This window comes from Scardinius erythrophthalmus (genome assembly GCF_964197995.2).
Source record: "Scardinius erythrophthalmus genome assembly, chromosome: 14".
NCBI lineage: Eukaryota > Metazoa > Chordata > Actinopteri > Cypriniformes > Leuciscidae > Scardinius > Scardinius erythrophthalmus.
The window spans coordinates 35,759,008-35,773,166 of NC_138234.1; the positions used below are offsets into that span (position 1 = coordinate 35,759,008).

Below are 14,159 nucleotides of genomic sequence, written 5' to 3' on the forward strand. Positions count from 1 at the left end.
CATTAGAAATTCGTAGTTCTGACATCACAATCGCGTGTTTATATCTTGTAATACTGACTTTTTTCTCCAAATTGTGAGATAAAATACTTCCTCCAGGGGTCAAACCACTTCATGCTTGTATGCACTTGTATGCAGGCACTATAAAACTCTATTAATCATAACTTTAATTTACACAATAACAAGAAAATGCACAAGAGGGAAATAAAGAGCTAAAGCGTATTAGCTATGCTTCCATCCACCTATATGTACTGTATGTGCATATTGGGATATTGCATAAAAAACGCTGGATGCATCTCGAATGTTGGTTTGGTGGTTCTGAAATGCAATTATTTTTAAGCTCGTGTGGTTGTAAAAGCAGTAAGCACAATTAAAGTTAGTTAGAAACAGACCCATATTTACAGAAGAGGATTAGGGCCAAGCAATAATAAAAAAATAAAACCACCTCAAGATTAAAGTCATTATAATGCGATATTAAACTCGTTAAATTTCGAGAGAGAAAAATCTAAATACAATCTTGAGAATAAACTCATTACATTTCGAGAATAAAGTCGTTGTGTTTCGAGAAAAAACTTGTTAAATTTCGAGAAAAAAGTCTAAATTTTATGAGTTTATTCTCACGATTATTTCGACTTTTCTCGAAATTTAACAAGTTTTTTCTCGAAACACAAGGGTTTTATTCTCGAAATTTTATGAGTTTATTCTCACGATTATTTCGACTTTTTTCTCGAAATTTAACACGTTTTTTCTCGAAACACAACGACTTTATTCTCGATATTTAATGAGTTTATTCTCAAGATTGTATTTCGACTTTTTTTTCTCGAAATTTAACAAGTTTAATTTCGCATTATAATGACTTTAATCTCGAGATTGTTTTATATTTTTATTATTGCTTGGCCCTAATTCTCTTCCGTACAAATGTGACACGTCACGGCAAGGTTGACATCAAATGCCAGGGTTCCTCTCATATAACACGTATCTGAATGTGATGAACTCATAGCTGTTGTGTGTATGACTTCAGTGCATTAATCAGTCTGCTTATATGATCCTAATTTATTTTCTCTACTTTCATAGTATGGAAAAGAGCAGCATGAACATTCTTTTAAAGTTCTCTTTTTTAGTGTTCCACAGATTTTCAAACATGTTTGGACCTAATCGGAGATGATCTTCTGTGTATTAAAGTCATGGTGAACCATTGGCGTAATTTTGTCTTTAAAAAGTGGAGATGCCTTTTCAGTGTTGTAATCGACTTCAGCAAAAAATTGTGCCGATCTAATTGTTCAGTTATTCATCAACGCTGAGATGTTAACTTTTGTTTGCAATTCCCTAAAATGGCTATTTCTTGTCACGGATGTTCCGGTGATGAAATGATGGTCTCCGGAGATAAAAACCGTTGGTAATTGTAGTCAAAGATGAGGTTAGGTGTACATGAATGGTTTGATGTTTGCGGTTCACGGGTCAGAGGTATGAATCATCTTGCTGACGTTCTTCGGTAGTTTGCATTGCCTTCGGAGGTGCTGTGAGGTCGCGACCCGTGTCAAACACCGCGTTTCGTGTGGATGAGTTTAGAAAGGAGAGCATATATACGCTTGAGATGGTCCTCCTTCTGTCACATGAGAAGAGTCGCTCAACAGACATCTGTCTCAAATCAATCCTGCCACTCGACACAATGGTTAGAGAACGCATCTTCCTTCTAACAGTGACCTGCTCCGTCTTGATGTTACTAGTCCGCTGCGATGATTTCCTAGAGATCCGCTCGCCAGGAGATAACATGAAGGCTCAAGAGGAGAAGGAACTGGTGAGACATCTTTTCTTAGTCAGGAAATCATTCATTATTATAGCATTGACAGTTAAACTATAAAGGGTAAAAAAACATTTTACAGATCGAGGCTCTTCAAGAAGTTCTTGAAAAACTGAGAAACAAACAGATTCCCACCGCGGAGAAGAAGTTTGGCTGGGTTCCGTCCGTAAGTCTTTACACATTAATATAATTAATTACATAAGCAATAACAATGTGTAATTGGGTCAGGCACTTTAAAACTTTATTAATTATAACTTGATTATTTACACAATGACATGAAAATAAACATGATGGAAATAAAGAGCTAAAGTTTTTGTTAAGTGAGGATTTTTTTTTTTTTTTTTTACATATTTTTAATTACGTTATACCAATTTCTTTAATTTTATCAGACTTTCTTTTCTTTGTCAACTTTTAAAGGGGAACAAACCAACTATACCTCAAAACATCAATAATTGATCAAATCCATTTCCAATCCTGTTGTTTAAACATTAAGGAACTTGTTTTTCCGAGCTGAAGGGATCGACTAAAGCCGCGAGCACGGTCACGTCCCTCAAGACTAGTTTGAGTCGGTCCATAGACCTTATTCATAGCATCTTTGATGTTTAACGGGAATGAAAGCGAACACTTGGACTTACATTAGCGTGATAAATACTATCTAAAACTGTCTTTGGAAAAAAACTTATTTGAGGTGTAATTTGATGTTTTAATTTTGCTCGCGTCCCATTAGATTACATGGAGAGGGCGGGGCTTAAGACCTGTACCGCAGCCAGACACCAGGGGGCGATAGACATATCTTGGTTTACTTTACTTTTCAGGATTTGTGGCACGAGTCGGACACAAATGTGCTGCACAAGTCCTGAAAAGTGAAGCCAAAACATGTCGATCGCCCCCTGGTGTCTGGCTTAGGTACAGGTCATTTGTATGCATTTGCAAACACAGTACACTTCAGGAAACTTTCTTCACAGACACTGCAACGGTTGTGATATGACATCACATGTCTGTTTTTATATACATTAACATCAACATGTAACAAATTAAATCCAGAAAGTAAAAATATACAATCTACTTCACTTTACTGAACAAATTGCGTTCTTTAAATGTAATAAACCATTGTTTTTTCTACTATGAAAGTCAATGGCTATCGTCAACTGTTTGATTATCAATCAAATATCACATTTTTAATTTTTTTTTTTTTTTTTTTTATGTTTTTGGTGAACTATCCCTTTAACAGAATGGGAAGCATATTGTGAACATAAGAACATGGTTGAGACATTTTGTTTAGAGAAAGGACAAAAAGAGGAAGATACTTTGATTATATTGCAAAAATAAACTGCTTAATAAAGAGATTGCTCAAGTTGTTTTCAGCACAGACTAATATAATTACAATGTATTGTAAAAGCAGTGATGAATTGATCAAGTGTGTGTCAGTGTGATGCAGGCGAGCAGTGTGCGGTGCGGAAAGGCTCTCGCTTCGGGAAGCTGTGCAGTTGTCCAGGAGGAACCAGCTGCAGTTTCTCCATCCTCAAGTGCTTGTGAAAACATCTCCCACTCCGTGCACATGCTATCTGTTGTTTCCAGTCACAGTTGTAACATGTTTTATCAAACTGACGCATAAAATAAATGCATGCATTTTTGTATAAATCTCTATTTTTATTCAAGGTCTGATTACTCTGAGAACATGTAAAATATTAAATGTCGTACTACTGTTTCATATTCTTGTTGACTTTTATAAGAGCTTGCAACTTCATGACCGGCCACAAGGTGGCGCTAATGGTATTTGTGTTCCCTGATGAATATGAAACCTAAATGAATCAGGAGTGTCATATCAGAGGGAGCTATAAAATATATTTAAATTGGTTAGGAGAACTAGGGACATGTTTAAGGTCAGGATCTTTGTACCTCCTGTTAATTAAACATTTTAACTTTAAATAAAAATATTTGCAACACTGCAACAAGGTTATTTACACGCAATTTTAGCAAGAAATTGCGACCAGTCAATTTACATGCATTTCATTGCATTGCATATGAATGCTCTATTTTTTATTCAATGCTACATCAACAGGAGTTCTTACATAGTAATATTAAAGTTGTCAAAACATCGTCTTTTCTTCCCTATTGTGACGTATATATCCGAGTGAAACGGCTCATGAACAAGAACAAATGTGATGAACAAAGTTAGGGAATTACATGTGAAAATATTGCATAATATATATCCCACAAACTTGTTTATCTCAAAATTCACGCCTGTTGATCATTTTTGTAGTTTTTGTAAGACAGAACAAGAATCGTTAACTTTTATAGTTGTTAATTTTGTATTACATTCTGGAAAGGTGTTGAAAATTATGTGGCATCCAAAACAAAACGTACAATAACAATTGAAACAGATTATTACCTATTTTGATTGTAAAGATAGAAATGTATGTAATATTGTAAATCTCTCTATTTTACTATAGGTAGCCTAAGTTCCATATTCATAAAGCAAAAAAAAAAAAAAAAAAAAAAAAATATATATATATATATAGGCTATATATATATATATAGAGAGAGAGAGAGAGAGAGAGAGAGTCTCTTAAATTGGTAAAAAATAAATAAATAAGAAAGCTATGTTAATAACTGATATATACTCAAAACTTTTCAATTAGAAAAGGGGAAAAAATCCTTTTATCCTTATAATTATTGAAGTTTTTAAGTCTGTTTTTTTTTTATTGTACATATATATGTATATATATATATATATATATTATTTCATTCATGTTATTTATTGTTTGCTACTTGTAATTATTTGATGTATTTTCTTTGTTTACGGACTGTGATGACTGAATGTTTGTACATTTATTTCTAAATAATAATAATAATAATAATAATAATAAATTGTGGGCGGGGCTTGATTTTGTCTGCATATGGGGAATTGATTGGATGGTGGTGGTTTGCTATTGGTGGATCTCATGTGATTGACAGGTTATAGCCCCGCCTTGTCAGAGAAGAGAAGAGATGAGCTGCGGAGGGGAAGTTATTCTGATTCAAGATTATGAGGAACATGAATTTAAAATAATAATGATGTGCACCCATAAATCATTAATAATAAATACAGCAATATTCCATAATATAACACAAACTGTCCATTTTGATCTCATGGACTTTTATTGTTTTTTAGTTTGTTAAAAGGATTTATATATTACTTAAAATCATTTCTAAAATAAGAAATTTGGTTAAAAAGAGCCCACTTCTTCTAATTTTTTTTTTTTTTTACATTATTCAGATGCCATTCTAAAAAAGCACATCACATTAAAAATACACACGTTTTCTTTTAATATGGTTTCAAAATACCAATTTGCAATCTCTTTATCAGCTGATAGGATGCAAATGACGTCAGGCACTATTCCCCGCCCCTCACATGCAAATTGTGGGTGTTTCCCTGAGCGCATCGCTTGTAGTACCATTGGGCAGTCCAATTCATTAGAGGGAATCGGTTCGTTCGAACGAATCATTTCAATAAACCGGTTCTTTCGAGTCTAAATTGTTGCCAGAAGTCAACACGCAGCATTTCGCGTTTCTTTGTTTCGCACCTATATAAATATTTGGAATATTCCCAAAAAATATTTGGCTGTTATCACCATCTTTTCGATTAAGATATATATATATATATATATATATATATATATATATATATATATATATATATATATATATATATATATATATATAGTGTGAGTTATTGGTTGTATTCAATGTAAATGTGTACCAGATTAATTTGCTCTTACTGAGTCCCTGGTTTGGCTTATCAGTTATTCAACCTTTCTGCATATTTGAAAAAGAAATCATCTTTGTGTCAAATTCAGTGTTGTTTGTGTTTTCCTCTCACAGCAAGTTCCCCGTAATGGATCTGGAGAGAATCGATTCGACTGAATCATTAAAAAGAGCCGATTCAAATGAACAATTCGTTTGCGAGTCGGACATCGTGAATGTGATAAACTTTGCAACATGGCGGCGGACCACATCGGCGAGTTGGCAAGCATGGAGAACTCCAACCGAAGCGCTCGTCCCGGTTTCTGCAGCGATAAATACTCTCTGCTCGTCATTGTCGGACAGCCCGGTCCGGCTGGATTTGTGGATGTACTAGTGTCCGAGATTGAAAGAGGTAAACATTTGTCTTACTGTGTGATGGGGACTGAATGAGATCCAGCGCGCGCTTCCCTCGCCCACCACTCCGAGTCTACGTCATGAAGAGAAAAATCGCTGAAAACAAACTAGTTTATCACTGCAGCGTCTTCAGAAAATGACGACAGTCTCTATTTGTAGCTCTTATTGCTGGAACATTGTTATTATTATTTTAAAAAATGTTGGAATATAACGAGGAAGAACTAATTTTGTAGTTTCATTCAATTTCTGCTGCCAGTTTAATCCTATTATAACTTTGAAATGTACCTCAGTATTGAGGACTGGCTAATATAAAAGGCTGTGTGATATAAATGGGGAGGTTTGCGGAATTTTCATTGAAAGTCTCTTGAAAGCTGTCACATGGCATGGATGTAACCATATACTAAACTCCAGAGACTCCCTTTTGTTATTATGACCTTGACCTCCTTTCATTTTGTCTGCTGAGTAGGAACTAAAAGAGATGAATGCCCACACAGGGCTCATATACGCGTATTTACTGTTGAACTGGGCTCTCAGCTTTCAGCAATGCCATAGTCCTCCTGTAAACACAGCGAACAAGATGTGCTCTAAGAGCGTGTTGCGAACATTCCCTTTAAGTTCTAAAAATGTTATTTTGGAATGTTCTCTGAGCGTTCAAACCGCTTAAAAATAATTATAATCAGTGAACATTTCATTTTATCCTTTTGCAAACATTTTGGTAACGTTACTTTTGAATGTTATGCGAATGCACCCCTAAAAGCTGCTTAATAGTACCTAATAGCAATGTGTACCTTTGAACATTTCAGGGGTAAATGAGGTACAGAGATGTCCCTTTGTAGGGTTACTTAACCCAAAAATTTAAATTACCCCTTGATTTTTCTCTCTCTTAAGCCATCCTAGGTGTACATGACACCTATTCTTTCAGACGAATACAATCGGAGTTATGTAAAAAAATATCCTGGCTCTTCCAAGCTTTATAATGGCAGTGAATGTAGGATGAGATTTTTTTCTTACACGTCCCCCACAGAGCCGTGTGGAGCACTTTTATCATGGATAGATGCACTTTTATCATGGATAGATGCACTTTTATCATGGATAGATGCACTTTTATGATGGATAGATGCTCTTTTATGATGGATAGATGCACTTTTATCATGGATAGATGCACTTTTATCATGGATAGATGCACTTTTATGATGGATAGATGCACTTTTATGATGGATAGATGCTCTTTTATGATGGATAGATGCACTTTTATGATGAATAGATGCACTTTTATCATGGATAGATGCACTTTTATGATGGATAGATGCTCTTTTATGATGGATAGATGCTCTTTTATGATGGATAGATGCACTTTTATCATGGATAGATGCACTTTTATGATGGATAGATGCACTTTTATCATGGATAGATGCACTTTTATGATGATAGATGCCCTTTTATCATGGATAGATGCCCTTTTATCATGGATAGATGCCCTTTTATCATGGATGCACTTTTATCATGGATAGATGCACTTTTATGATGATAGATGCCCTTTTATCATGGATAGATGCCCTTTTATCATGGATAGATGCCCTTTTATCATGGATAGATGCCCTTTTATCATGGATAGATGCACTTTTATGTTGGATAGATGCACTTTTATGATGATGGATGCACTTTTATCATGGATAGATGCACTTTTATCATGGATAGATGCACATTTATGATGGATAGATGCACTTTTATCATGAACCGATGCACTTTTATCATGAACCGATGCACTTTTATCATGAACCGATGCACTTTTATCATGGATAGATGCACTTTTATCATGAACCGATGCACTTTTATCAAGAACCGATGCACTTTTATCATGAACCGATGCACTTTTATCATGGATAGATGCACTTTTATCATGAACCGATGCACTTTTATCATGAACCGATGCACTTTTATCATGAACCGATGCACTTTTATGATGGATAGATGCACTTTAATCATGGATAGATGCCCTTTTATCATGGATATATGCACTTTTATGTTGGATAGATGCACTTTTATGATGGATAGATGCACTTTTATGATGATGGATGCACTTTTATCATGGATAGATGCACTTTTATCATGGATAGATGCACTTGGATAGAAGCCAGGACATTTTTTAATATATTCGTCTGAAAGAAAGTCATATACACCTAGGATGGCTTGAGGGCGAGTAAATCATGGGCTAGCCTAATTTTCATTTTTGGGTGAACTATTAACCTTTAAGGGAACTGCCCCTGTGAAAAGCTGTTGTGCAGATAAAAGGTGCAATTTTTGCACTTTTTTTTTTTTCTGAGAGTGAATGTCTAAATAACAGTGTGACAACAGACTAAATAACAGTATGCTGTGGCATTTCAAGCCTTCGGTTCATGTCCATGTAGAGCCTTGCCTGTCTGTGCAACCATATATTTTTCTTCTAGCCTCACTGAGGTGGGAATTATGCTATTGGTTTCCCAGTATTTGTATTTTTTGTGCCAGATTCTTGGCCTCTGGATCCCAAAGCACATAAACAGACCCATGCAGCTCTGCAGAACATAAATAATGCAGCTCATTTACTTCAGCATGGCTTCCCTGTCTGCGAGAGATCTCTGCAGGCCTGCAATCCCCAAATCTGAACGCACACTCTTATCAAAGATAAGCGCAATCGCGTCGCAGCAGATGTGCGTCGATGACTTGTTTTCTCTCGGTTGAAAGTCCCTGAAAAGGCGAAGCAATCCTTTTGTCGATGAACAGCAGGGTTATATATAGCGAGTCTTGTGTTTGCAGACTCTCCTTCCTCATTGTGCTGGTTTGCACAGCTCAAAGTTCATCTGTAATAAGCGTGAGGTGCATCTTCTGCGTTGAGAGAAAGCCGATTCAACACTGTTTGGTTGGTCAGACTGGGAGAAAACACTGGTTAGACATGATCGTGTGTGCGGTGGAGTTATTTTCCTCTTATCATCTGCTTTCCTTTGATTTTCAGTCTCTTTATCTGAGGCTATACACAAGGGCCGTGTGACTGATACACACACATCCTCTTTCTGACTGTTGCCAGCGTTTCCTTCTCTTCCTGGTCAGACGGTGCCGCTTCCACCACAGTGGTCTGACAGGAATAAGATGTGTTCTGGTTTAGATGATGTCAGCATCTTCGGAGAGAAACTGTTGAATCTGGTTGAAACTCTTCAGTTGTGGTTTAAATCACCATTCTGTGTTTTTTCTCCTCAGTTTCGCCCAATTTTTCTGCACCCCTTTCATTAAAACACGATCAGCTGCCTTCTTTATTCTCCTAAAAGACACCAGTCCGCAAAATTAAGTGTGCTTGAGGCCGTTTGTTCAACAAACACTCCTCGGCAACTGCATATCAACACCTAGCAACCAGTGTTGGACAAGCTACTTTGTAAAGTTGTTAAAGTCCACCATAGTCAATCATTTTATCCCTTAAAACTCATCTTTGATCACCAAAATGACATATTTAAGCATTTTTTTTCCCTTGAAATAATTTCTTCATGCCTTAAAATAGCTTGTAACTCGACACACTTGCCTCATTTAGTATGCATGGTTCTATGAATATGCAAATGAGCCCCGCCTCCACTCACTCACTCAGCTCAGAGATCCACTGGTTGACGATCACACGTTGATCTGATTGGTTACAAGGTAGTTTGTGACGTCAGAAACACCAGCGATTTCAAAGCGTGTTTTTGAGACTGTCTTTGGTTCACTGCAGTTTTAAGGAGGAAACACTCAGCAATGCTGTCGACTTATGAATTTACACATGGTTTGTCTTAAAGCATATTAAAAACACCATTATAGACATATAAACAACATTAAAAGCTGGATTTCCACCACAGGGGGACTTTAAAATAAATTGGACTTTTGAATGCAACGAGAGACTTTCTATTGAACAAAGACACAAATGAAATGGAGTCCCCTAACAAAAAAACTTCAAGCACTTGAAATAAACTCTACATAAAGTAGGCTAATCAAATGTAAAAAAACACAACATGCATAGTCTTCACTGTGCAAATTAAATATACATTTATTCATTTATTCCAATATACTTGTACGTTTTCCTTCTCAACTGTTTACGTACATTTAAAACATAAATGAATGTTTACTTGCAAAAGACATGGTCACTTTGACACACAGATATGTGTATTTAACAGTTCAAGACCAATTAGGCGTCAAAAAGCACTCCGTTTTCACTTGCTCTATGAGCAGCGGCTTCATGTCGCACGTTTTTAAGACCGCGCTGACACTGAGACACAGTCTGACCGCGCGTGCATATAGCAAAATTAGTTGTCTTTTAATGCCAACTGTGCTTAAATGGTTTAAAATCACTTGTTTTTAAACCGCAATAGGTATAAACACATGCAAAGCGATGATATTTCGTGACTGCGCAGCACATCAGCGTCACATGAGCGTAACCGCGATAGAGGCAATAGTCCAAAATGTCTACCAGTTGACATATTTCTAGCAGCTAATAGTGTCTACTGGTATATCGCCCACCCCTGGTCATGGTCCACCACTGCTGGAAACTCAACAATTGGTGTCTCTTACTAAACCCGAGCTGGTATTTGGCAGTACATGAGAAACCTGAAGTCATTGCAGTAGTAGGGTTCTTCTTAAATGAGTCAGTGCTGGAAAGAGGTCGTCTTATTTTGGCTCGGGGGGAAAAAAAAACTTTTTCCAGTTTCTTTTAAATTCTGTATTGTGGCTCTTTGTCTTTGGGTTATTTCTGTCCAAAGAACAAAATCTCAAACAAAGTTTGACTTTAACCTCATTTTATAACTTTATTTATATATCTGGAGAAGAAAACATGAGACCTAGCAGCTTTCACAGAACCTGTGAAGTCTGTGGTTGACCTACTCATTTCTTTCACGGCAGACACAGAAAATTTCACCACAGGGTTTCCGCCAGGCATTAAAAAGCATTAAAACTCATTAAATTGATTTTGTGAAAATTAAGGCCTTAAATAGCATCAAAAGGCATAAAATTTTAATCCTGTATATAGGCATTAAAAATTTAGATATAGTTTTGAAGAAAATTGTCTGCTATCAGTTTATTTGAATATAGCCTTCATAATTAATCATTTTTATTTGCTGGCGTTAGTGTGATTTACGCAGAACCGGTTTGGTGATTGCTTCCGGCCGGAGCAGAATTGCCGTGATGCGGACTTGCGGAGGTGACGCAGGCCTTTTGTACAGCGGTGGACAGGAATAAAACTAGACCAGGAAAATGTGAAAGTGCAAATTACATTAGAAGTGGATATTTAACGCAGCATCCGTTAATTTTTGTTATCCTTTGGCAAGATTTACATTATGGTCCCGCTCTTATTCATGCTTTGAACCTGAACTTGCCTTGAACAAACAATAACAACTTCATTCATTCATAAGAAAGATGCCATTAAACAAGTATTTGAAATATTCTGTCTTTGTGTTGTTTCTACATTGATTTGGAGTTTAACTGTCAAATTATAAATATAATATAATATGTGTATATATGTGTGGTTAGTGTCATGTATGGCATTAAACATTTTTAAAATGGCATTAAAAATGCATTAAAAAGCGTTAAATTTACTTTGAAGATGCCTGCAGAAACCCTGCACCAGGAGGGTTATAAATAGTCTGTGTCTCTGCCTCTTGTCCCGTGGACCACAGGACGATGTGGACGTTGAGTGTGGTCGATGAATAATTGAGCTTCCGCATGTGTTGACTGAAGTCTGACTGGCTGGATTTGTCTCTGCACAGGTGTTCGCTCGTGGGACGTCGACCTGACCGCCTGCAACATAGACGAACAGCTCAAACTGTTTATTTCAAGACACTCCGCTTGCTTCTCTGAGGACCTCAAAGGTAAGAAGCCAACAGTATATGAAAGATTCACCCTTGTGTTGGTTTGGCATTTTCATTTTGGGGGGAGATCTGTGGAATTTTGTGGGATGGAAAAGATCTTTGTTTTAGGTTTTTTTACTGCTCAGTGCCCTAAGAAACTTTTGCGTTCTTTTGCGAGTGGATGCAAAGTTTCTCGGGACAACACTTTCTGCAATTGAACGCAACGCTTCATGGTCAACGCATACGTTTTTGTGAGCGAACGCAAAGTTTTGTTGGGAAACGCAAAAGTTTTTACAGGAGAATGTAAAATTTTTGTTTTTGTGAATGAACGCAAAATTTCATGGGGGAACGCAAAAGTTTTTGCGAGAGAATGCAAAGTTTCCATTTTTGTGAGTGAACGCAAAGTTTCGTTGTAAACAATTTTTCTGTGTGCAAACGCAAAGAGCGAACGCCAAGTTTCGTGGGGGAACGCAAATGTCTTTGTGAGAGAATGCAAAGTTTCGTTGGAAACTCTTTTTTGTGAGCGAAGTCAGCGAACGCAAAGTTTTGTGGGGGAATGCAAACATTTTTGAGAGCGAACGCCAAGTTTCGTGGGGGAACACAAATGTCTTTGCGAGAGAATGCAAAATTTCAGTTTCTGTGACCGAATGCAAAGTTTCGTTGGAAACAGTTTTTTAAGAGCGAACGCAAAGTTTCGTGGGGGAACGCAAATGTCTTTGCGAGAGAATGCAAAGTTTCGTTGGAAACTGTTTTTTGTGAGCGAAGTCAGCGAACGCAAAGTTTTGTGGGGGAACAAACAGTTTTTGTGAGCGAACACCAAGTTTCGTGGGGGAACACAAATGTCTTTGCGAGAGAATGCAAAGTTTCAGTTTTTGTGAGCGAACACAAAGTTTTGTTGGAAATAAAAGTTTTTTGTGAGCGAACGCAAAGTTTTGTGGGGGAATGCAAAAGTTTTTGCGAGAGAATGCAAAGTTTCAGTTTTTGTGAGTGAACGCAAAGTTTTGTTGGAAATAAACGTTTTTTGTGAGCGAACGCAAAGTTTCATGGGGGAACGCAAATGTCTTTGCGAGAGAATGCAAAGTTTCGTTGGAAACTATTTTTTGTGAGCGAAGTCAGCGAACGCAAAGTTTTGTGGGGGAATGCAAAAGTTTTTGCAAGAGAGTATGTATAAAAATAATTATATGAATGTATTTATATTATTCCTCCTTTTTTGATCAGTAGTGAATAGAAGTTTGTAAAGAGAGAACAGATATGTTGGCCTGAAACTTTTTATCATGAATCAGCGAAAATGAGGAAACCCACATGTCCTTGCTCAAACTGTGTAAAAGTCTGGCTGAAGACTGGAGTGGGGCAGAAAAGACCAACAGCTGACCGAACAGCTGAACTTCTCCAGGCCCAAGTCATCTTTAATGCTTCATATTCAAGCCGTGCTGCTCAAGGGAATCCTTTATTAACCCTGTTTAGTGTGTGCTGTGTATTCTTCCTTGGCCCTGAATCATTTATCTCAAGGCGTGGTGATGTGATGCTTTGTTCTGATGTCGAGTGCGAGTGATCGTAGAGACCAGTGGTGTAGAGACCAGTTTCACTCGGAAATTTCTTGTAAATGCCACAAATATTTAAAAATAATTGGCAAGTTGAATTAAATGAGATTTTGAAGTAGAAAGATGGCAATAGTGTTTTCTTGTTAAACGTATTCCAATAATCTGTTTTATTTACAAATTAGATATATTTACATTTTTCTGTGTAGTGTCTTGGTTGAGGTTACAGCACAATGTTTTCTTTGGGCCATTTTGATCGAGATATTCCTCATAATTCCTCACTTATGTTATGGTGAATGTAGTTTGGGCTTGGCTGAGCGATGCGTGATGGTTTATAGTGTGTAATGGAGAAAACCGCTTTACTCTTTTAAACTGCAGATGGCCAGTGTTCACACAGCTGTCGATGGGCTTAATTAGGCTAGTACATGCTTATAATAGTACAATAAATAAAATAATGGTTGCATTGTGTCCTTTCACATGTAAACCAGTCCTGGTTTACATTTATGTGAAAGGACACAGTGCAACATTATTTTATTTATTGTACTATTATAGCATGTATTAATATTTTAAATTTTATATTTTCAGCTTTCATTTTAATTTTAGCTTTGTTTTAATTTTGTGTGTGTGAAATATTCATGTTTTATATTTTAGTATTTAAATAATAAAATGTTATATAATTTATGTAGTAAATTGTTTTTATTAAAATATTTATCATTTTAATACTTCAACTTTTGTTATTTAGTTGCAAAGACGACATTTCTATTTTTCGTTTAAGTTTTTCATCTAATATTTATTTTATTTCAGCTTTTAATTAACGAAAATGCAATGAAACTAAAAACAACAAAACTC

General features: G+C 36.4%; 2 protein-coding genes across 2 annotated transcripts in view; both read left to right on the forward strand.

Annotated features, from left to right (window-relative positions):
- Window positions 1-1,666: 1,666 nt before the first annotated feature.
- On the forward strand, window positions 1,667-3,334 carry LOC308701659 (cocaine- and amphetamine-regulated transcript protein; the record flags this gene model as incomplete). Its single annotated transcript, XM_081384027.1, has 3 exons — window positions 1,667-1,795; window positions 1,881-1,964; window positions 3,227-3,334. The coding sequence occupies 3 exons, from the start codon at window positions 1,667-1,669 to the stop codon at window positions 3,332-3,334; spliced, it is 321 nt and encodes a 106-aa protein (XP_081240153.1).
- Window positions 3,335-5,744: 2,410 nt separating this feature from the next.
- LOC308702337 (microtubule-associated protein 1S-like) overlaps window positions 5,745-14,159 on the forward strand; it is a 36,459-nt gene continuing 28,044 nt past the window's right edge. Inside the window, exons 1-2 of the mRNA XM_081385119.1 lie at window positions 5,745-5,936; window positions 11,692-11,793. Coding sequence (XP_081241245.1) covers window positions 5,780-5,936; window positions 11,692-11,793 — 259 coding nt within the window. The 5' untranslated portion in view covers window positions 5,745-5,779. The remainder of the gene's footprint in view (window positions 5,937-11,691; window positions 11,794-14,159) is intronic.